This window comes from Ptychodera flava, chromosome 7 (assembly GCF_041260155.1).
Source record: "Ptychodera flava strain L36383 chromosome 7, AS_Pfla_20210202, whole genome shotgun sequence".
Taxonomy (NCBI): domain Eukaryota; kingdom Metazoa; phylum Hemichordata; class Enteropneusta; family Ptychoderidae; genus Ptychodera; species Ptychodera flava.
In genome coordinates this window covers 34,530,425-34,555,131 of record NC_091934.1, presented here as the reverse complement: position 1 = coordinate 34,555,131, position 24,707 = coordinate 34,530,425, and the positions used below count along the sequence as shown (strand labels likewise).

The following is a 24,707-nucleotide window of genomic DNA, read 5'->3' as shown; positions in this document are numbered from 1 at the left end:
GGCCCAGGGCATTCAGGGGTGAACAGGTCAAAAGAGATATAGTACTTTCATGGCACCTCATATTCTGCGTTTTTATTCAGCATTCAGTGACTGAATTGAGAGCGAGAGAGAGAGAGGCAGGCCTGTCGATGTCAGTCACTTTTAATGTTCCTTCATAATCGAAGGTATGAAAGGTGTTTTCGTATACAGACATATTTTTGGATCAACAACGTTACTAATAGTAGTTTAATTAATTTTGGTAATTTTACCATGCAAAAATGCAGGTGCAGCCATTTGAGTTTTATTCAGAACACGTTTTTGACGTAATTCAACTCTGAACAAAGTTTAGAGTGTTCAAAAGTAGCTAGAGGCCTATTACCTAATACATATTCGGTTATTTCGCGGTGAAATGATGCAATCAAGGCAGCTATTACCAACTCGTATTGCCTTGGGTAAGAAAAACGCACATTCGGCATAGAAACGTGACTTAATCACGGTTTGGCAATTCTTGTATAGTCGCTGAGAAGATCAGTGTATTTATCAATCGGATTCGAACCCACAACGTTCGGTAACCCATTCACCCAGCTTAGGCATCCGCCTGCAAAGTGCAATTATCAAAAAGCTATCGGTTAAATCCCAGGCTGTGCAAAACTTGGGTTAAACATCGAGCTTGTAGCAGTTTAGTGACCGCGATACATACGCTGTAAAGAAAATGACGTACTCACACATATCGATATCACTTTTCGAAAATCGACAATTTTATTCTTGCCCATAGGGTTAATTTAGGGACTCCATGGTGGCCATTTTGAATTTTAAAATATCCGTAAATGTGAAGGTACTTTGTTTTTTCTCGTACTAAACTCTGCATGCTGACCCCTGATTTTCATTCTTGAATTAGTAGTAAGACTGAGTATGGTTGAACGTTTCATTGAGATAAATTGGAGCAAGAGTGTAAGTCCACGTTTAAAGGAAAAACGAAAGTGTAGATTTATTAAAGGGCATAGTGCTGCTGATGATGTTTCCATTTTACAACCAGAAATATTTGAGTGTCAGACTTATGTTAAATTTATTGTCTCTCATTAGTAGTTTTTCAAAAGCCTCTTATAGGGTAAATCACAAACTATTTTATTTTTCAGGCTGGTGTCAATTGGGAATGCAAATTGTTTAGGACAATACTCAAGTATTTGTCAACACAGTGTTCAGTGATATTTGACAAAAGGTTGGGCAATGCAATGATTGATCGCCCTCTTTCGACGTAGCAAATAGTTTCGTTCCTTTTTACCCGTCCGCATATTGCGCTCGAACAAGCAGAAACTGAGCTACAGAAATTGTCCTTCGCTTTATGTCTTTATAAACGCATTCGATTTTTTTTATTGGCTTTGTTCATGAACTATTACATTAGAACTTAAAAGTGAATGTGTCACTTAGCTATTTCTAGCAAGGTATCAGAGCCTAGCGATCCGTAACAACAAACAACGAGGTGTGCAACAATAAACAATACAGTCCAAACGCTGCGACCAGTGGAGTTAAACGCGCCTATTGAAGATCGTTTCCTAAAAGGCAAAGGTCTTATTTGTCATTTGTGTTTTAACCAGACCTTTAGGCCGCATACAAATTGCCTTTTGTGCAACTCCCGCTCTAGCTCCACGACTGAATATAGTTTTGTTGGAGGTGAGGAATTCGAGCTTGAAATTCAAGACGAGGCTATTGCATAGCAGTGGTCCAGCGACCGGGCGTAAAGCGGTCTCTATACGAAGGCTCTTTGTGCCGTGTGTTACACACTGATAAGCAGCGATATCAAGCAGAGATGTACAGGATATCTCTAGCGTGTCTAAGAAGCCCGCCGTTCCTCTAAATCGATTCCTAGTGAGTGTACGTGTCCGCCGAAGCCAGAAAATACAACCGCGTTTAGGAATTAACCTCGACGTGCCGACGACAATTATGGATTGGTGTAGAATCGTGTCGCTGTTAGTGTTGGCTCTCGCGGTGTGCGAGACGGTCGCCGGTAGAGCTCTCAACAACGATTCCCCCTTATCTCGATTACTGGAACCGCATCGTCTAGGTGCGCAGTCGGTGAGTATATACTTTACGAATTCCTGTCTTGATATAGGAACTGATAGTTTTTCAGAATCTTTTAGAAGGCACACCGACCCAAGGAATAGCCGTTTAAAGATTTTTAAAAGCAGCTGTGGGGATCCTGCGAACAAATTTTCAGTTTGAGTTTGATATCACCAGCGTTGATAGTCGAGATAGTTCTGACCGTGTTTGACTTATGAGTTAAGTTTGTAGGGGCCTCGCGCCATATCTGTGTAATGGTCACCATTCATAGATTTTCTTCGTTTCCCATGACAGTGCCGACAAGTACCTTACCAACAAACCAAACATTGATTGCACCACAAGAGTCTCTAATAGACTGCACTATGTGAACACACATTATAGTGTAAGAACAGACACGAACTACAACTAAAAGATATCTAGTTCCATGTCAAACGCATTGATTATTTAATTAAACGTTAAGCTGCTTGATTAGGCCAGGTTGCATGCTCAAAACCCGTTAAATAATCAAGGGAATCTACGCTCACACGATCCGTGTGCGTGTCTGGCAGATATCTGACTTCAGGTTCTTAGTCAGATAATAGTTTACCTGTAAGGGCGGGGCGGAACAAGAGCTTTTGTATTAACCCCCGAGCTATTGGTACATCGCATTTGATCGTTGCCGACAGAATCGTGCCAAGTTCAACCGCAGCAGCAGTAACAACAACAAAAATTGACCACAACAACACCCTGTGGTTTCAAATCTCCAAATAACGCCCTGTGCAGTTTGAACAATGTATTCTATTCAGCGAGTCACACATTCTCTGTGACACGAAAGGACCATGGCGAGGAGATGCGTATCGCGACTGTAAGAGCCTTGCAAAGCGTGCTCTGAACTCTTCAGCTTTGGTGACCAAAGTAATCAATCATAACTGTTTTCTCTTCAATCATTTTAATTCCATGTATATTTGAATCACACACACTATATGAGACATTGCCAGGCTTTCGGATGTTAATTCTTGTTAAATTCTGCCAATTTCTATCAATCGATCAATCTATCTATCTAAACATCTATCTATATAAATTTATAATCTATATTGAGAGAGAGAGAGAGAGAGAGAGAGAGAGAACTTGCTTGTATCTTCTCAGAGGCGTAGAGTGCTTGATGCAGGGCTGCAGAGAAATTGAGAAGTTGAGAACACATCAATTATGTTTGGTACGTATTACTCTAGCTTCATGCGTTCCTGCGATCGTTAGATAGGTAACTCAAGTAATAGGTACCAAACACAATCGATGTGTGCTCAGTTTCATTGTATACATACATACATACATACATACATACATACATACATACATACATACATACATACATATTTATATATATATATATATATATATATATATATATATATATATATATATATATATATATATATATATATATATATACATACTTACTACTGGTAAGAGGAAAAGTCAAAGATGAAACTTCAAATTCTCTTACCGAACCAAGATAAGAAATCAGAGGTTGCTATGCAAAGTCTGCTACTAGAAAAACATATTACCTATATTAACCGATATTTGATATTCAAAATGTCCGCCATCCCCGTGTTAACTCTATAAGTAAAAATAAAATTTTCATGTTCGAAAATCTGAGACGATGAAAATTTTTCTTACGCCAAAAGCACCTATACTCTGAAAGCCCCTATATGTTCAAATGGTAGACCAGAAAAATATTGAAAAAATGAAAACCCGAATATCTTTGCCACGGCGTATTCTATCTTGTAACTGTAAGTATGACAGTCGCTTTAATTTACTGAAGCAACCGCAAAAAAGCATGTTGAAATACCTATAATTCGTATTGTAATGTCTATCAGCATTGACATTGTTGTTCTCGGCTATGTCTGAACATTACGTCATCAATGCCGACTGTTGACATACTGAGAGCTGAGCAAAGTTGATCAACATCAGAAGTAGATGGCCCTTTTCAGGCGGCACTCGGATCGACACGCGGACAAATATTTTTTATCCGTTTGAAAGCAGGAACCATGCTTTCCTTGCGGTTGCGTCGAAAACATAGGAGACGTAGAGTGTGAAATTAAAACTGACATGGAACCCGTCGCTCGTGTGCGCGTTAACCACGTCAGCTCCCCTGGGGGCCACTAACCCTGCCCTGCACTCAGTGCAGGAATTTCCTCCGTCACCGCAACTACACGCTTCCATGTTATCCGATATTTCTACGGCCATAAATTGCCAGGCTCAGTAGAGGCCTGACATTATCACGGATTTCTCCTCTATTGACAGAGATCAAACTCAGTACTTCGCAATTTACGGATGGCAATTCTACAAGTGGCAGAGACATGGTTTGTCGGTTCGTGTACGATCTTTTCTTTATAAGTCTGTCTGTCTGTCTCTCTCTCTCTCTCTCTCTCTCTCTCTCTCTCTCTTCCGTGACGACGTGACATTGGTTATAGAGCCCTCATAACTAATATATATATATATATATATATATATATATATATATATATATATATATATATATATATTTATATATAAAAAAAAAATATATATATATATATATATATATATATATATAATATATATATATATATATATATATATATATATATATAATTTTTCTTCTTCTATCATTTCGAAGGCAAACAAACGATGTTGGTAAACGGCAACAACTTCAATATTTACAATCTCAAGGGACTCCGTTGTCGTTTTGATCATTGAGGTATGAAGGGACATCCATGGTTAGATGACGTCTTGTTTGAAATGAAGGAGCCCCGTTTTCGCTTCACAAACCGCACCTTCAATGTAAAGGCTCTATCTCAACAAGATTACCTAACCATTGATGCCCTACCAGCCACACTGCGAATCTCAGTCTGAAGCGTGATACGCAAACTTTTGTCCTTCGTTTGGTCCTTAAATTGAACGCAAGCATCTTTTAACCTAATGATAGATGAATCGTTGAATATGTTACATTCCTATGTGATGAGTATTTTGTAGTATCACGCCTCAATTTACATCTGACATGTCGCGTGTTTTCATGCAGCATATTTTATCCTGTTCATTCTAAACTTATCCTGTTCATTCTAAATTTCAAAAATTCTGTAACCTAATAACTCAGGTTGATCACCGGCACGTTTTCCATCGATCTAAAAAAAGTCAGCCATGTTCTGGCACTTTGCACATTACCATGGTTATAAATAAACGTTGAATGATTTGAAAATGTGTCCCATTAATCAGCATTCATATAGGATTCGTGATGTCCGTCCTCGTGAAATATGAATAATGTCGTTCAGTTTTCAAGCCAGTGACCCCTGACCTAGATATTACGTGCCACGGCCCACCGATGGCTACAGGCACACGAGATGCCAAGGCGAAATTACTAGTTCGGCTCTAAAATCGCTGCTGGTGTTTATACTGTAAGGCCTCTCCGTCGGACCTCTTCCAGCAATGTCACCGCGTTCATAAAATAACGCGACTGTTGTCCTTCGAGACGCTAGAGTATGTTGGTCGGCTCAATATTTAAACAGGACACACGCGCTGCCTTTTCAAAATATTAGTATAATAGAAACATTGAGTTCTGATGTTTGAGGCTCTATACACTACTATGTTTATGATATACGCGACGTAATATACGGACTACAACCTTGTCGTCACATACTGTGATCTTGGGCACAAAACAAACCTAAGCATAGAGAGGTGCACCAGTAGGGGAAAAAGTTCACAATATGTGAAATCATAGCAGTACATGTTTAACACTCCACCAAGGGTGTAACGAGACTGACTAGTCATCCAGTAAGGGCGCGTTCAAAAAAATGGTGGGGGGGGGGGGGGGCTGAGGAATCGCGATTGAAATCTTATTTTTTTCAGATCCCCCCTCAATACCCTCAAAAATTTTCAAGTCCCCCAAAATTACCATATAGCCGCATATTTATTAGGAATTCACGCAGAGTAAAAAAAAACATGTAATGTGTCGTTCTGCATGCAAATGTTCAACACTATCTCTTATCAGCAGGTTGTAGAGCCATATACCTAGGGCAAGTTCTTAAATTGATTCATTTTTAAATGCATCAGTGAACTTTTTGGATTTCTCAGTCTAAGCCGACTTGAGTTTATCCAACTCTGGCCAGTTCAATGGCACCAGCTGAAAAGCACACAAAATGACAATCTAGTTACGTTTAACCAAATTGTGAAAAAATGAGCACAGTGACCTACCAATTTTTTTTTTCAAAAGTACAAGACATATACAACTTAGATGCCACTTATAAAATGTTTTACAAAATTGACAATACTGGAAGGTTAAAATATTCCACGAAATTAATGTTTTAATCTCAGAAATTCTCAGAAATTTTGGGTGTAATAATGGCAAATTTGATAAAAAATACAAGATTCCATTTAGTCACACATTTTTCCCTTTAAATTAGAGTCTTTACTTTTCAAAGTTTTACTTTTGTGTTCTTGGTATAATGAGATGTGAAAATTTCATTCACTGAATGAACTTGAAATAAATGGTTTTATATATTGATTTTAAGTGATTTTAGAAAAACCGACTTTTCACCGTATATTGTATAAGATCAATTATGGTGACCCCATCTTTTTTCTCTAATATTTTATTGTTCTCATATGCCAGAATTCAAAAATCCATGGTAACTGTTAGTTCCCTAGTCTTCTATGTGTTGCTCTCTGGCTTGATCTTGTGTACAAGTAGATGTATGTTTCACTGTCAATTGAGTGTCCAATGACCGAAACTCTTCTTAAACTACATCAGAGTCTGAGCTACATGTATCACTGTCACTGCCAGTATGTAGTAGCAGGGCAGTAGTTGTATTAACTTTTATTTTGACAATATTTTGTTCAGTTTATACAATTGTGTTCTTGTTCTATTCCCTACAGAATGTTGAGCTATCCAGTATTCAGCTTGCCAACACAGCCTACGTGTACCGTGCATTTGCATCATTCAATTATCACCAATATTTAGACAAACGGGCTTTGTTGACAAACTGAATATTGTGTTTTTCAGCATGCTGTAGAGAGACACCAAGAAACTGTGTTTGATACATTGCATAGAAATATTGAAAAATTATCAAGAGTTGTAGCTCCTGCCCCATTACAAGGCCAACTTGTTCTACGAAAATTTAATGGCATTCATACATTTTTAGATTTTTTCGAGATTAAAGACATAAAATATGACAAAACGGTTCTAGATTTTGTTTAATTATTACTAACATTAGAACCATTGGACGACATCAAAATGTTTGGAGTCAAAATATTTTCAGGTCCCCCCCCCCCCTATAGGCAGAGCAAAACTTTCAAGTCCCCCCTCGACTACCCCAAAAATTTTCGAATTCCCCCTGAATTCCTCCAGCCCCCCCCCCCCCACTATTTTTTTGAACGCGGCCTAACTGGTCGTTAATGAAGTCGAGGGGAGGAGGGTGGGGCACTGGAGTGTTTTCCGAGGGCTGAAGTTCGTTCGAATATGATTTTCCCGGCAGCCATTTAGAAGTGAAAGTGCTCTTTCAGGGCGAAGGTGGGTTCGAGGCTCACAAAAAAGATGATATCATCGCTTTCTGTGCAGTTTACACCTCACATAAACACGAAAGGTAGCGTTTTTTCAAAACGTCATTAACACACTCAAACTCGTGTACACACGGTACATGTATATTTGAATGCGCTAGGAAAGCTTTCAAGGCGCTTGTTGTCTTAGATCAATTAACGGATGTTTGAAGATTTGTTGTCTGGCTGAGAAGTATACGAGGTACATTGATGTAGCAAACAACATTTTTCGACCAATACCATGAAAACGTGCAGGATCTCATAAACGGTACGATACCCTCTCGCTTTACATAGGATATAGATTGCTCAATTCGAGAACAATCCCTCCCCCAAAACGAAACAAGGACGCGCCCTTCAGTAATCATCTCATTGCTCGAGCGTAACGCGTCGAACACAAATTCTTTATGTCTAAACTTACTCGCTGCATTTTAAGTTCGGAGCTGTATTTCACAAGACTCACATTTCATAGATTGGTGCGTTAGAAGCCGTGAACTGTACACTTAGTCACCTAGCTTACATAAACACAAGAGATGCTTTGTCCGTTGCTAGCCAACCGCGATGAGTTTGTTTGCACCGACGAAGTTGAAAGCAACCTACATTGTCATCACCTCAGCTAGAACATAGCAATAATGCATGCAGCCGAAGATATCTGTGTGCACCGGGAAGGGGGGGGGGGGGGGGGTGAATTCGTTCCTGTTGGGAACTAGCGCGTTGACGCTTGCTTCATCCAGTACGTACCGGTCATAACACAGGGAACTTAGTAATCTTGTTGTTGTTGTTGTTGTTGTTGTTGTTGTTGTTGTTGTTGATGGTGGTGATGATGATGATGATGACGATAATAAAAAAATATTAAAAAACAATGTCTCATTCCTTGCTGTTGTTTGTCGATGTTGTAGATAATTGTAAAAGAAAACTGTAATCGTGACCAAAAAACGACGTAGGTCGCCCAACGTCACTCCCGTCCTATTATACAACCAAGGGTGGAATCGAGATGCCCCTGATCAAGGCTCATCAGCCACCTTCAAGGCCCAGAAAAAACACCCCATTCACGAGCGATCGATTGAAATGTGCTATCATAGGCACTGAAATTTATCTCACTGACCTAATTTGGGCTTCACTTGAACTACCGACCTGCAAACGAGTGGAAAAACGGCGATTTCCAAGTCGTACCCGGTCAAAATCGATCACATTTGAACTTCCCGGTCGATGGTGACGGCACTTTCGTCACTGGGCATTTAAATTGACCAATTGGGGGCCCTGTAAAGGCTGCTTCGGCCAGCTCTCATTACCAATACATGAGGAGGCTTGTCCCAACGCAAATTTCACTACAGTTTAAACTTCGCCGTCTCAACTTCATTCAATTTCCATTCTTGTAGAATAATACTTATATAGATACCAATGACAAATCAACCCGTCATTTACTGTAAACTATCACCTGGAATACTCATTCACAACGACAATGTACACTCGCTCAAGTACGAGCCCGGATGTTGATTACGCTTGTATCCTTGTAACGGGGGGGGGGGGGGGGGGGGGAATTCAAATACCCGGAAGTGTACGCTCTAACTATCGACAGTATATCCTGACGTAAAATGGCAGATTTCCTGACAAAGTGTTGGTAAGTATCCGTTTATCTGCATGACTATGAAGGTTTTTCTACTTTTTCGCGTACTTTTGAACGTTACACGTACATGTACGCGTACGAGCAGGGAGCATTGAAACATAAACAATCGGCTGGCCGAAGCAGCCTTTACAGGGCCCCCAATTGGTCAATTTAAATGCCCAGTGACGAAAGCGCCGTCACCATCGACCGGGAAGTTCAAATGTGATCGATTTTGACCGGGTACGACTTGGAAATCGCCGTTTTTCCACTCGTTTGCAGGTCGGTAGTTCAAGTGAAGCCCAAATTAGGTCAGTGAGATAAATTTCAGTGCCTATGATAGCACATTTCAATCGATCGCTCGTGAATGGGGTGTTTTTTCTGGGCCTTGAAGGTGGCTGATGAGCCTTGATCAGGGGCATCTCGATTCCACCCTTGCTTGTATAATAGGACGGGAGTGACGTTGGGCGATCTACGTCGTTTTTTGGTCACGATTACAGTTTTCTTTTACAATTATCTACAACATCGACAAACAACAGCAAGGAATGAGACATTGTTTTTTAATATTTTATATTATGTTCATCATCATCATCATCACCACCATCAACAACAACAACAACAACAACAACAACAACAAGATTACTAAGTTCCCTGTGGTCTTAAGGTAATATTCCTGTTTCGCGTCGTGGAACCTTGAAGGATCGTAAGTTCAAGCACCGTTCGTCCGCTGCGTCACGTACTTGGTGATAACGAAGTAAGACAAGAGGGATGACAAAGATGAAAGCTAGGAAGATTTATCGTCTGTTGAATAATAGGTTAAGGGAATAGTCGTTTTTTGATGTTCACACTGAATGTACCGTAAATCACTCGATCAAGGGTCCTTCTGGATTTCAGAACAGGCCAATAAACGGGTTCCGTGTATTCGCCCGCATTGCCCCTCTATACATCTTTTTACACCACGAGCATATTTAAGCATTTTACAATCCAATCGCCAATTGCGATCTTCAGCAGATTAGCCTTGATGAACTAAAAGCACTGTACACAAGTGTTTCTCGAAGCCCGACTTATCCACTCGTAATTAATGAAGTCGGCGAGACTGAATTCAAAAAGAAACATGATGTAACCGACACGATCACGCAATCACTGATAAAAAGGTCGCACTTTAATATATATTGAGGCCGCGAGGCAAGGTCTTCTTGGCGAGACCACAGTTATTTACTTTCAAAACCTTGAAGAGCTGGACTTTTCGTGTCAATAAATCTCAATGCAATTTCCGCTAGTCCTTGAATTGTGTGTGTGCGAGCATTTCGTAAGAAGTATTTCAAGTTACTCGCTGTTTACATATGCATCGATAAACAAAAGTAAAGTCCAGACGGACGGCTATGAATGAAAAACGTCTAGTATGAAAATTGCACGTATAAGATCAAGTTAGACATGATGTTGTAAGTCTCGAATAGAGTATACCGGATTATAATGTTGAAATGTAAGCAATATTGATCAGAGTGTCTACATTTGAAAAGATCTCGACGTTCTTCGAAACGAAACAAACTGACACAGTAAAGACGAAGGTAAACCATGGTTACAACTCAAGCTTACTAAACTCCATTTAAGGTTGAACGCACCTCGGGGACAGACATTCGGACTCTCAAACTTTTACAGTTCTCTCCTGATATACAACATGTGGGGGTTCATTTTAAAGCTCTTGGTGAAAGAAAACTTTTCACCGGCTTAGATTTTCGAAATTCGAAAATTTTTATTTTTCGCCATAGAGTTAACACAGGGATGGCGGCCATTTTGAATTTCTAATATCAGTAAATCTTGTGTTATTTGTTTCTCTAGTACCAAAATTGCACGGTGACCCCCTATTTTTATTCTTGATTTTGAAAGAGAATGATTGAAAGATTCCTTGAGGAAAGTTAGAGCAAAAGTTTAAGTCTTTCACTTTCGAGGTGCATATTACTTTAAGTGTTTAACGTAGTGTGTGCCCGAAAACTAAAAGACTTAAACGTTTGCCCAAACTTTCAACTTTCTGTTAACAAAAGCAAGAATAATAATCAGGGGTCACCGTGCAAATTTGTGTTCTTGAGAAACAAACAACCTAGCGTTTACCGATATTTGAAATTCAAAATAGCCGCCACCCTGGTGTTTACTCTATGGAGAATTTTTTAGCGTTTGATTTTCATTCTTCGTTTGCCGTCCGTGTGCTCACTGATAGGTTTTCAGAGAAAATCAAGAAAACAAACACAATGTTAACACTATTACAAATAAAAATATTCTTTTCCCAGGAAACCAAGTGAAAAATTAGCTTATGGTAATACACTTGTGTTTTTTGTCTGTGTTTGTTTTTTTCCATGGCTGGCTGGTAGATTATTCAAAAATCCAAGGACGATAAACAAAAAAAATTCTTTGAATGGCCTAAACTAAGAAGATGAAAACTTTCCTTTACTCCAAGAGCCTCAAAATGAGACCCCACAAGCGGTTGACGAGATTGTAAAAAACTGAGCCTGAGTTCCCCGAGGTGCATTCTGTATGTTAGCGATGCAAAATGTTTTCGGAGGCTATAGCCTGCCGTACTTAATGAAATCGAGAAAGTCGAGTTGGTAAATTTGGAGGTCAACCTTTAGCCAGTGTCCTTTGCATTGCATCGTGTGCAAACGCTACACCACAAAGAAAATCCAGCCCGCACTCTGCGGCAGCCAACCAACGCCTACGACTTGCATGAATCTCACAGTCAGGTACAGTATTTCTCTGATTTAAATATGAGAAAGAACGCCATGGTAAGAGTGGAATAGCCGTCAGGAATTACAGCGATGTTCAACATTCCAGCGTAGAAGTCTCAGATGTTCGCTCCAATTCGCCCGTGAAATTAGAGTTCTCAAGTATTTTTTGTCGATGCCAATTTTACTGTGACTAAGTAAAGATTTACGCAAATTGTTAACGGCAACAAATTTATTTAAATGCGAAACGACAACTGAGCGTTACGACAACTTGAAAACATAAACACAATCTCCGAAAAGTGTGGCGTTCGTACGTCGTAAAAGCTAATAGTAATAGGTCGTCTTCGGCCTGGACTAAAACTACATGCTATATTAATTGTCATCTTCCCTTTCAACGTTCAGTGTTTATTAGTCGAACACAATGTTTTCCCGATATTTCTTCTCCTGACGAAGCCGAAGACACGGTCTTCGGTTAAAGTCGTTATCCAATCGACATCGCCGAATCCTCACCACTATAATACCATGGAAAAACATGTTTGCCTTTGGTTTAGCACCCACTTGTTGAGTTAGCATCTCGTGTCCTTTAATGTATTTGCTATTCTTCTCTGAATAAGCAATTCTACGTTAGCACACCTATACATACACACGCATGTGTGGCCCGTTATGATAAGTTCCCGGCCGTTTTCCCACGAGGCTACAACCCGTTGTATTGTCAGTGGAGTGACGGTCAAAATCCAATCGCACGAATAATAGCACATTGAGAAGGTTATGGGATGAAGACATCACAGTAAATCAACACATACCAAACTGTTAAAGGGGGTTTTACGACCACTTTCAATGCCATCTGTGAGTGCGTTGACTCAATGCTTTTCACGTGTTCGTGTTGAACCCATTAATCACATGAAGTTACATCATTATTGTCTTACTTTCAAGTGTTCTCTCAGTTAAATTGCCGCTTTGCAGAGGAATCCGTAGCTTTTCACTCTAAAATCTTCGATGGCTCTACAAACCCAACCTAAAACGTCTGACTGGTTAGATTCTAGACAATAACTTTGAAGTTCCTATCGATTTCATGTCTGTCATGATAGTGTTATCGACAGCGAACGAGAAAAGGATCGATAGAAAGATGGGTGAATAGATCTATTAGATAGATAGATAGAAAGATAGATAGATAGATAGATAGATAGATAGATAGATAGATAGATAGATAGATAGATAAACAGACAGGCAGGTTACATAGATAGATAGATACATACATACATACATACATACATACATACATACATACATACATACATACATACATACATACACACTTACCTGCCTGCCAGCCTGCCTGCCACAAGTCAGAAAGTCCCTTTCGTTTCTACAAAGAAAATGAATATCAAACACACAACTCAGCTAAATTTTCTTCATTTTCTAGAAATGTATATATTGTTTTACAAAGAGACTGACACGCAAAGTTTGTGGTAGATGCCTTTTTGCTGTCTGTGGTACATTTTATGAATGTGCACAAGAAATAGAGCCACAAAATAGCGTACTGGATTTACTGAGGGCGCTGTCCTGTCACCCGTCGGAACAACCGAGAATGATTTATCGCGTTTAATTTATATCAAATGTTTTTACACTTTGATCGGTTCTCACAAGCACAACTTAATTTGCAGTCATAAACTAGTTATGATTTATAAATTTTAGTAAATCTCAGGCAAGATATTAATTAATATGTGACACTGTCACATCTGATATGCTAATAAACGATAATGCAAGTCATTAATATCTCAATTGTCATCGTTTGTTCATTCGCAATGCTCTGATAGGTTTTGTAACAAGAGCAACCCTATCTATATGTACACTTTTTAACAGACAGATGTATAATTTTAAAGTTTAAATATGACACGTTTTTAGCGCACACACGCGTCTCTTCCACACACACATGAGAAGGCATTGGTTGACCATAGATAAACTTGGCTGATGAACTTAAGAAAGCATCCGGATGTCGAGAAATAAAAAAAAAATTCTTATAAACCAAAATGAAGTGAAGTGTGCTTTCGGTAGAATCGGGCGTAATTTATCATCGTTCCTTGAAGGTAGACGCACATTGATGGAGTGAAACACAGCCACTTGGAGGTAGCTTTGATGATTTTCAAATGAGACCAATACCACTTATTCAGGCTTGACTCCACTAATGTGCTCGGTTGTCCAAGAATTAGGCCGTCAAAAGCTGCATGAAAAGTACATGAATGGAACTCGCCCCAAGGGAGAGATCTCTCGCCGACAAATCTTGTTCACTACACATTTCAACACCCGTCTTTCATCGCGTTTATTGATAGTATGGTGGTTTTGCGTCTCACTTTACAACCGCAAATGTGTGGATTGAATTTCCCCTGCACTTCCGCAGGATTTGATTTGATATGTGGAGTGTTCGCTTGCAGTCATGACTGCTCGTAGTGTTCCTGGTGTTCAGATTAAATTTCTTCGGTGGGCAGTGCAGTGTTGAAAGAGCTAGTTTGCAAGTAAAAATTCTGTCAATGAATTGCACGGGGCATTGTCCATCTGACACAATAGGAATGTAAAGTCTTGAAAAACCACTTCGGCGCTCACACATGCAGTCGCTACCACAGTCACCTGTGATCTATTCAGCTGTGGGTCTATGCGCCCCATAGACGTTTGTACATATGTCTTCCTCTCAGGAATATGCATGGTACGGACAGACGTCTATTGGGCGCATAGACCCAGAGCTGAATAGATCACAGGTGACTGTGGTCGCTACTGTACGACAACTTCAACTTCGGAAATTAGATGCATGACCATTGATCGGAAATTTCCAAGGAGTGGCTAGAGTGAGCTGTGAAGTGTTTGGCTGCTGCGGTCAATCTAAATATCTTCAAATTGCCGCTCACATGCAAAAAGCACCCTTGTTCACAGTTTCTCGAAATCGGCTTAATGGCTAACCTCTCGATTTTGGAATCAGTGAAAAACGGAAATTCACCGAACATGTTAAAGCTACATCGTCAGATAATTTCATTGAAACATAGGGACTTTTTCTAGAGATTTATGAATAAAGGTGTTCAACGCAGCCGGGGAATTCATTTCATTTTCATCACCGGTAGCTCCAACGCGATGAAATTTCTGAAATCTTTCGCGAACGTGTGCAGTTTGTAGATATACATCTCAATTCATCTGAACATATCGAAGGTTCTGTTTTTAACAGAAACTCTCCGAAGGAAGGCCTGGCATGATCAAAACATTGATGCCGCCATTCTCTTAGCGGTGATCTAACTATTCGTGTAATATTACGCAAGCTGCGCTGCATACTTACACAACTCCATCCAGCCAGGTTTGTTTGCCCTGACTTAATTAATTTTGTAGGATCCTTGTTTAGCATTTAGGGGACCTCTCAACATTGTTCGATCACCAGCCTGTCTTCACAAAAGACAGTGTTTTATTTTTAGACATGATTCGCATTTCATTCATATACGTTATATTCCTGGACACGAAGAATGTGTAATGAAATAGGCTGGGACAAGACCCCACTCAGAGATTCTTTTATCGAAGAACGTGCACGTATCTCATGTATCTAATTGAGGAACTGTCATCAGACATCCAGTTCCATCGGATCTGACCATATTCCTTCGGTGTCTGTAAACGGCTTGACCATATTCCTTCGGTGTCTGTAAACGGCTAAGCTCGCCCCCGGCCCTGCCTGTCATCAGTACATGATTATCGCGACGTGCCATGTACATCCTATATAATCAGGGGCAGCGACAAAGTTGGCAAAGCCATAGATGGTGGTGAGCAATATCCTAACAGGCCGGGAGAGCAAATGTCGTACGTAAGCTATGTATAGTTGCCGGGGAACGAATGTGAGGACACATTTTCCCATGTTTAATATATAGAGATCTAATTCCATTCCATTGTAGGTGACTTTAAAATGGTCGATAGCGTAAGTAGATGATTTGGTTCAATTCTGGAATATCCCTGATGGAAAGGGGATAAGCAGGTGGTAAACTATATGGGAAATGTTTGAACAGTGAGGGCGTTAATAGGTTGGATCGCACATTAGTCGGGTGAGGTACCAATTTAATCTTCAAAATCTTCTTCTCCGGAACTAAAACACGGGTTGAGCTTAAATTTTACTCATGCATCCTTAGGCTGATCTCTTTCAAGTTTGTAAAAGATATTTGGATCGGTCACGTGATTTTGCCGCCATATTGGATTTTCGAAAAATACCAATTTAATCTTTAAAAATCTTCTTCTCCAGAACTAAAACACCGATTGAGCTTAAATTTTACTCATGTCATCCTTAGGCTGATCTCTTTCAAGTTTGTAAAAGACATTTGGATCGGTCACGTGATTTGGCCGCCATATTGGATTTTCGAAAAATACCAATTTAATCTTTAAAAATCTTCACCTCCAGAAGTAAAACACCGTTTGAGCTGAAATTTACTCAAATTTTGCATGTATCATCTATAGTATTATCTCTTTCAAGTTTGTGAAAGGCATTTCAATAGGTCACATGGTTTTGGATATCCCGTTCGGAATGGAATAGTTGAAACCCAAAAAGAGCGCTGTAGGTTAGCGGCGAACAGCTGTCGGCCGCCCTAGGTAAATGTCGTTCAAATTACGATAGCATAGCATATTTACGCGTTCCAACCGTGCAATATCGCGAATATATCATGCGGTCAATCACTTCTCCACCAATCAGATCGCTGTATTCGCGCTATCAATACACCGCTCTGACATAATTTACTGTATTAACCTGATTAACCTTGCTGTCGCAAACCAAACTTATTTCTGCCTGTTCCTCGCGCCACTTCGCTGATATATGTTGGCTGCTTGCCGGATCTTATCAAATTTATCGCTTCATCCAAAAATATAACATAGATTTCCTATTATGAAAAATGTCAGTAATTATTCTTCTGTGAGACATATTTGACACGTAATGTCGTGTGTCTATTAAGCACATTGAGTACAGTCAGACATTTATATTGAACAGATGACTGTGTATGTAATCTGTCACGTTCCTCCACCGGTTGGTTTTGGTGAAGAGTACATAGGCAACGTATAAACACGTGAATTTTTAGATAGTGTGTTTAATATTAGGATAGCTTTTCCACCATCGAATGTAGCATTTACTTGTAGGTAAAGTGACACCGTGGAAAAATGTTTTGAAATTCATAGATGCCTGCTAAACTTATTCCTTCACTTTACTTTATGTGATATTTATGAGACTTCAGACTTATGCGAATAAATGCGAATGTAAATGCGAATTCCTCTGCACTATATCAACGATACTCACCATCCAATTATCCCAAATTAGATTCCAATCGTATTGACTTAAACCCGGGTTTACATAAATCTTGTGTGTGTAATCATATAAATGTTGATGTCTAAGAAGTATGGTTCGGATCACAGGCGTACGGAATGTTTCCTAGATCGTCGTCGGATGGGAAGTGACGGACACTGCATGCACCGTGAGGCGAAGGCGAACCTCGAGGTACTGTATCACAATACAAGGTATGACGCGGAAAAATCGACCGGTGGCCCGAAACAAATGAAATAAAGCATCTACCTCAAAAAAATTACATCGACCGGTCGGAATACCTTCAAACTTTCAAATCTTTAGGCCCCCTACTCTGGTTACAGAATTCTTTCAAATCTGCCAGTTATGGGCGATAATTGACTGTCCGGCGAATACTCGCACTTGCATTGCCACTCCGCCATTTTGAATAGCTGTTTTACTCCCAAAAGCCTTTGCAAGTGGACGAGTGACCCCGTGACCCCACAACCGCTAAATTCAACCGTTAACCGTTAGGTAAATTTCATACTGTCAGTGAATACAACTTCAGCTATCTGGCAACAAGGCAATCAACGCAAACCATTGCCTCGGCAGCGTGATGTTCATTTGTAAACAAACTCTTTACGGGGTCACTCGTCCACTCGCAAAGGCTTTTGGGTGTAAAAAGCTATTCAAAATGGCGGAGTGGCAATGCAAGTGCGAGTATTCGCCGGACAGTCAATTATCGCCCATAACTGGCAGATTTGAAAGAATTCTGTAACCAGAGTAAAGATTTGAAAGTTTGAAGGTATTTCCGACCGGTCGATGTAATTTTTTTGAGGTAGATGCTTTATTTCGTTTGTTTTGGGCCACCGGTCGATTTTTCCGTGACATACCTTGTATTCTTATACAGTACCGAGGTTCGGCCTTCGGCCTCACAGTACAGTGTCAGTCCCTATCCATCCGACGACGATCTAGGAAACATTCCGTACGCCTGTGGTTCGGATAATCAGCAAAGATCATCTGTTATTGTGATGAATTATTGGAGTAAAGTATTAGCATACGCGAGATCTACAAATCTTCTCCGAAAGCTAGAGATAATAATATTACCAGCGTGAAAGAGATGCAAACCTCTTCTCTCCTCCCATCAATACCAAGTTATTTAGATTAGCTTTCACCGCTGTTTCTGAACAATAGTAACAGTTGCACAAAAGTTGGGCGTCTTTTCTGTTATACCCAAAATCAGTTAGTTTGTATCGGACCAGGAGAACAATAAAAACCATAACAAAAGACCCAGAGAAGTAAAATTCACGGCACCTGTATTGTTTGCTGTATCAACTGAGCTCAAGGGATGGAGTCTACACGGATCATAAGAAAATCAATGTCAGCCTCCTACCATTTGTAGGTAAATATTTTCCAAAGCATTTAGTAATTGCAACCCTTTTAAGAGTTGAAGTCATCATGTCCATTTTTCTCCTAAAAGTTACCATAACCGTACAAGAGAATGGGGCCTAATAAACGGAAAATTTCGAGGTCCCTACAGTTACTGCATATGTATTACCTCACAGCACGGACTCGTGAATGCACTGGTCATTCGTAAAGTGGACGTTGCGTAATATAACGGATTGCCTCGCGGGAAGACTTTACGGAATCTATAGTAGCGACCGTTGTCCTTTTACGATGCCACATTCTAGTATTGTAACAGTTGAAAAGAACTGTAGAATTTGGAAAGTAGTTAAGAAAGTTGTGGCAAGATTTCTGCTCTACGATCAATTGCTGCAATTGGCAGAAGCATTAGGCATTAGTTGCTCATTGATCGCACGGGGGCGCCCCAGCATTCCCAAATGTCTGTTTTTCTTCGTTTCTTCATGATATTAATAACGGTTACAAAATTGCATTTTTGTCCGTATAGGCCGAGATTTGCATAGGTGGAGTTACTTTTACAAAGTTTAACACTGAAAAATTAAGAAAAAACTGAACAAATGCCTCTTTAACGATTTCCAAAAACCTTTCTCCGCGGGCAACGTTGGCCTTGGCCTGAAGTTGAGGAGAACGCCGTGTTATTTTTGGTATGGTGAATTGCTGCGAGGCATTCTGAGGATGGTTTTGAAGTGAGCAAAATGAAACCCCCATGGTAATAAGGGGCACTTAAAATACCTGAGCGATTTAGCGATTGGTATTGCGGCCGAAAACTCATCTTATATATTGGCGACCCTAGCTTTCTGCACACAAGATATAGGTCAGGTCACGCTGAAATAGAAGTGAAATGAAACGAAAACGTGGGAGGAAGGGGGAGGTAAGTGAGGAACAAAGTGCAGGATTTTCACAGCCCATGCAGCATCAGGAATGGTCCTCAGTGGACCCCTCAATGTGCCAACGAAAGTGATTTGAAAGTCAGTCAGCTGACATAGGTGAAGACTACAATTGCGATCTACACGATATAAAATGACTATGAAGAAACTGCTATTGATATATGCTGATTTAGTTTGCCGGCAATGGATGCTGTGAGCTGCACATTGTTTACAAAACAACAAATAAACAACGAAATACATCTATATATATTCGTGTATTCACACATTCATATATACATGCATCTGTAATACATAGATATATCTCTATATATACATCTATACATATGCATGCATATATAAATATATATGTGTTTATATAATAGAGAGATATACCTAGAGACATACAAACAGATAGATAATAAACAAACGAATAAATAAATAAAAATATACATAATTAAACAAATAAACGTGTAATATATAATACCAAACAAAAAAAGCATTATTCATATTGTCTTCCTCAGGGATAATATTTACTACATCCTTACTATGTTGGGTCGATTAAAATCATGGTGTTTTAATTGGTTTTACGAATTATTCACCTCGACTAGCGAACAGCAACGCAGCAGACGAGGCACATGCGCTCTACTGCGACTTTTTTACTGAAACGAACAGAACGTTTTGCTCAATAACTATTAACTTAGTATCATTCACATACACACGTCTTATACTATATGAGAAAGCGACCGTCGTTCTTTATGGGTACTTCACAGTTGCTTGTCAGTCTCTCGTACACAAAACATTTGCGATTTGCTTTATCAATGTTTCGAAAGTAGTAAAGGTCTGAGCGCATACTCTCGTCCTTGCCATAAATGTTAATGGTGTGCGCGTCGCCCGTTATTTCTATAACAGGCATCGGTTACCCCATCTTCGTGTCCCTAAATAAGCAGTAAATAAATGATGTTTACGGGATTTAAAATTTTGTCTCGTTCTCTTGAAGGAACGTCGTTCCAGAGGCCACACCTCGCAGCATCATCATCATCATCATCATGATCATCATAAACACCACGAAAGAGGGCGCTGTCCACCGTCGCCAGAAAAGTTTCCAGAAGACGCTTGTCAAAAGACTGCTTGTTCTGCCGCAAGCGATTGCAGCGGAGACACGGTCTGCTGTTTTAACGGATGCATGTATACGTGCATGACAGCAATGATGCCACCTCTTGGTAAATATAACGTGAAGCATGTATCTCTTATATTGTTTTAGTGGGTCGTCCCCACGCGATGAACACCCCGCAATCGTTGCACAACTTGTCCAAAGTCATGCACAAATACTTTGTTGTAGGTCAAGCTCAGAGCGTTTTTGCTCAGATTTTCTTTCACGAGAAAAGTTGTCAAAGAACACACGTTTTGAAAATCTTTGGACAAAGGTGAGCTACGAAATTGTGAATATTTCATATTCTGGCAATTACGCGCGTAGTTTCTAACATAAGAGTATTATTGCAGTACATAATTGCCCACCCATAATTTCTATTAAAACCTAAGGGTTCTATGCCCGATAATAAATCGTTTAATTTCTCTAAATTTCAGTCGTTGATTGGATAAAGGAACCTCCAAGACAAAACATCTTTGGTGAGTTCATAGATTCCTCTATACTCATGATTTCACAAGAAGTGTATAGTCTTAGAAAAGTTTATGTTATGAATGTGAATATTCTTAATATCAAAATGGTTTTCCGTTGGGTTAGAGCTTCCTTTCCTCTGTAGAACTAGAAAAATCACAGGTCATGTATGAATTATACTCGACATAGCAGTCCAATATATACTGATAGTATAATAAATATTCCAAATATAATTCGTACACGTTCAGTGATGTTTTCAAGTATTGCTTTAGCAGAAAGGAAGCTAAATCCTGATGAAATACTATAATGATGTTGATATATTATAATTATGATCTTAATATTACATTTTCTTGGACTATTCACACTCATTAAATCTGTTCCATCCTTTGTCAACTTCTGGTATAACCCTGTCACTTTCCATGGGTCAAAGGTTGGACTTTTCAGATTGGGATTGGGCTGGGGAGTGTGAAAGGAATATTGTAGCGGATGAATTAATGAATGTAACCTGCAGGTACTAAGGCTCTGATTGATGAGTAGTTTGATTGAGAATGTCTAGTCCTTGTGCTGTGGAAATGGAAAGGGGTCAGTACCTCGCAGACTAGAAGTTTACTTTGGGATTGAGGCTGTAGAATCAAAGAAGAACAGAGAGACCTAGTGTCATGCCCTTCATTTCAACGTTTGATCAGAACAGTGTTGGATTTGCATAAATATGCACTCAAATCATGATGCCATGGTGACAGATAGAGTGGTATACAATAAATTAAAAGTTTTCAAAAGAATTTTGAAAATTTCACTTCTTTCTGACAATCATTGCTGTTTGCTGATTCCATAACAGTCACCCGAGCAGTGAAAATACTGGTCTGCACTTTTCCTCACAGACAGGTCGAGGCCTTCTTTATCCTTATGTTTGTCCTACGACACAAAAGATTTGTAAAGAGCACCATTGTAGGGTGACATATTTCACCATGGAGGGTAATTTCCTAAGAGCTTGTATTGACATCAGTACCATTGTTACTCCTTTTTGATTCGATAATTTGTCTTTCTTACAACATGTTTCTTTCATACACAGGGTATTCTTTGCTTATCAATGGACCAGAGGAACCATTCTCAGGTATTGTGTGTTTACAGTGGCCATTCCCTCTGATGCTGTCCAGTAACCAGGGTATATGACCTAATTGGGAAAACACCTGACCTATCCCTAGCCCTATCCAAAACTAGGGGGTTAGAATATCACGTTGGTAATGTGATATGTAAAACCATCCTCATACAATGTACTTTCAAACTCATTTTCAGTAGCATTGGTTTTTTGCTTTGAGACGACACCTTGAATTTTCCCTGTAAAGTTTATAAAGGATACAGCACCCACCCACTATGAATTTGAAATATAAATTTCGGAAACCGTTTTTTTTTAATCAAAAATTTTGCAAGGTATCTTGATGATGAACTTGAATGGTTTAAAGTTTCAAGGAAAAATTTGAGAAAGTCTAAAAAAAATCTGTTTCAAGGTGCATCTTACGTTTAAACTGAGCACTGTCCGAAACCATTCAACCAAACAAAGCAAAAGTAAGCTTTTGATGAACTCACATTCTCTGAATACATACAGACATTGTTTTTCAGAGAGAGATTACTATATCTTCATGTGAATGTTGTTAATGATTTGAAATGTTTAGATTATGAAATTATTCACATTGACCCACTTACTGGTAGCAGTCATGTCACTTAGTGGATTAATAAGTGATTAAATAGTGATCTCCCTATCTCAGTGCAGTTTCAGATTCAAGACAATTAACATTTCTGTGGATCATTCTAAATTTACCGAAAGTCATCTTGCAAACAGGGTATTTGTGGTACTTTGACAACGGTTACCAGAAATTATAGATGTATTTGATGAATATACCATAAGTATTTGACTGAAATACCCAGAGATTAAGACAATGAAGATTTTTTAAACCATCAGATAGTCTGGAAAAAAATCACACATACAAACAGACCTACCCATCCCCACCCCTCACCAACCCAGACACTCACATCCTCACCCACACCTAGACACACACACACACATGTGCGCCAAGACATACTGATGAGAGGTTTTCTCTTGCTTTTCAAAATCACAGAAGAATTATGCAGCACCACTGTATTCAAAGATGGCACTATGGAACCAGGTTGTCCAACTGGCTTTGTGTGTCACATCGAAGACGAGGGTGATCCAAAACATGGTATACCCAACAGAGGAATCTGTGTCCAACAACACTGACAGGTGACTGCATATATATACCAGTGTAACTATGGCCATTGAGTCTGTGTGTGTCTGTATGCGCACCTCTATCCACCAACAATTTTCACAAATGACGAGACGATCAGTTGTGATATTGTAAACAGATATATGTGTTAAAAGGCATATCAAAATGATATATTATAAAAAATTTATCTGGAAAATAGCTTGAAAGTACCTTAAAAGTTCTGAAAAATTGCTGAAAAAGTCCTTAAAAGTCCTGGAATTGTAGGTAACTTTGAGGGTATGGACCTGGTATGAGCAAAAGCGTGCATCAGAAGTAAAGACACATGAAGGCTAGCTGAGACATTGCTTGTAAAATGATGACAGGCAGCTCAGTGCTTGAGAATGTTCCAAAACTGAAGATGCATATTTGTTCTGCTCATTTGAAACACACTGACCTAATGGAACATAAATGCCATACATATAATACACATGATATATGATGAATATCCAGCAAATACTTATACCCCTTTCTTAATCCGTTTTAACCATGGTTTGAGCCAATCCCACTGTTTTCTATGGTAAAGTTGGACCTCTAGAGAGGGAAACGGGGGTGAAACAGTTAAGATAGTTTGCGCCTCAAAAATGAACGACTTACACTTTTGCAACTTTCCTAAAGCAAACTTTCGACCATTCTGGCATCATATCAAGAATAAAAATAGGGGGTCACAGTGCAAATTTTGGCAATAGAGAAACAAATTACCCAATATTTACCGACGCTCGAAATTCAAAATGGCTTGGCAGCCATCCCTGTGTTAACTCTGAAGGGAAAAAAATTAAAATTTTGATTTCCAAAACAACAAGCCTGAGGAAACTCTATTGTCTTAATGATCTTCAAAACCAGTCCACACAAGTTGGAGGCCAAAACAGTATTGTAAAAAATTGAGTCCTAATATCTGTCTCCGAGGCGCATTCTACCCTACGTTTAAAATTCCTGCTTCCAGATTTCAACACTACGGTAATAATAATATATCCTTTCTTTTTTCCTTTCTTAACCAGGTGAATACTGCATCAAGAGACAGCTGAAATAAAAAAATAACACATTTTCTTGTTTTTTTTGGGAAGATTAGAAAACATTTATTAAAAATATTCAATATTGCACTTTATTCTTCTTGATATTCATTTACACTGAAATTCCTGGTATGTTTTAAAAAGACGTATTTTTTTTCTGGGAAAAATGAATTTTGACAGGGTATTTTTCATGTACTGTGCACTGCAATTCTATAATGTACCGTATAACTGACAAGGCGCACTCTGAAACATTGGTATAATAAAATTTCATTTCTGATCAAATACATTTCAAAAAGTGTCATATATTATTTCTCTCTTGTTCTGTCTTCATTAAGAAGA

General features: G+C 39.3%; 1 protein-coding gene across 1 annotated transcript; it reads left to right on the top strand.

The window, feature by feature from the left end:
* The first annotated feature begins 1,587 nt into the window (after positions 1-1,587).
* Positions 1,588-24,650, top strand: LOC139137383 (WAP four-disulfide core domain protein 1-like). Its single transcript, XM_070705439.1, has 6 exons — positions 1,588-2,052; positions 20,465-20,687; positions 21,052-21,093; positions 22,152-22,193; positions 23,197-23,339; positions 24,357-24,650. The coding sequence occupies exons 1-5, from the start codon at positions 1,921-1,923 to the stop codon at positions 23,334-23,336; spliced, it is 579 nt and encodes a 192-aa protein (XP_070561540.1). The 5' UTR covers positions 1,588-1,920; the 3' UTR covers positions 23,337-23,339; positions 24,357-24,650.
* The last annotated feature ends 57 nt before the right edge of the window (positions 24,651-24,707 follow it).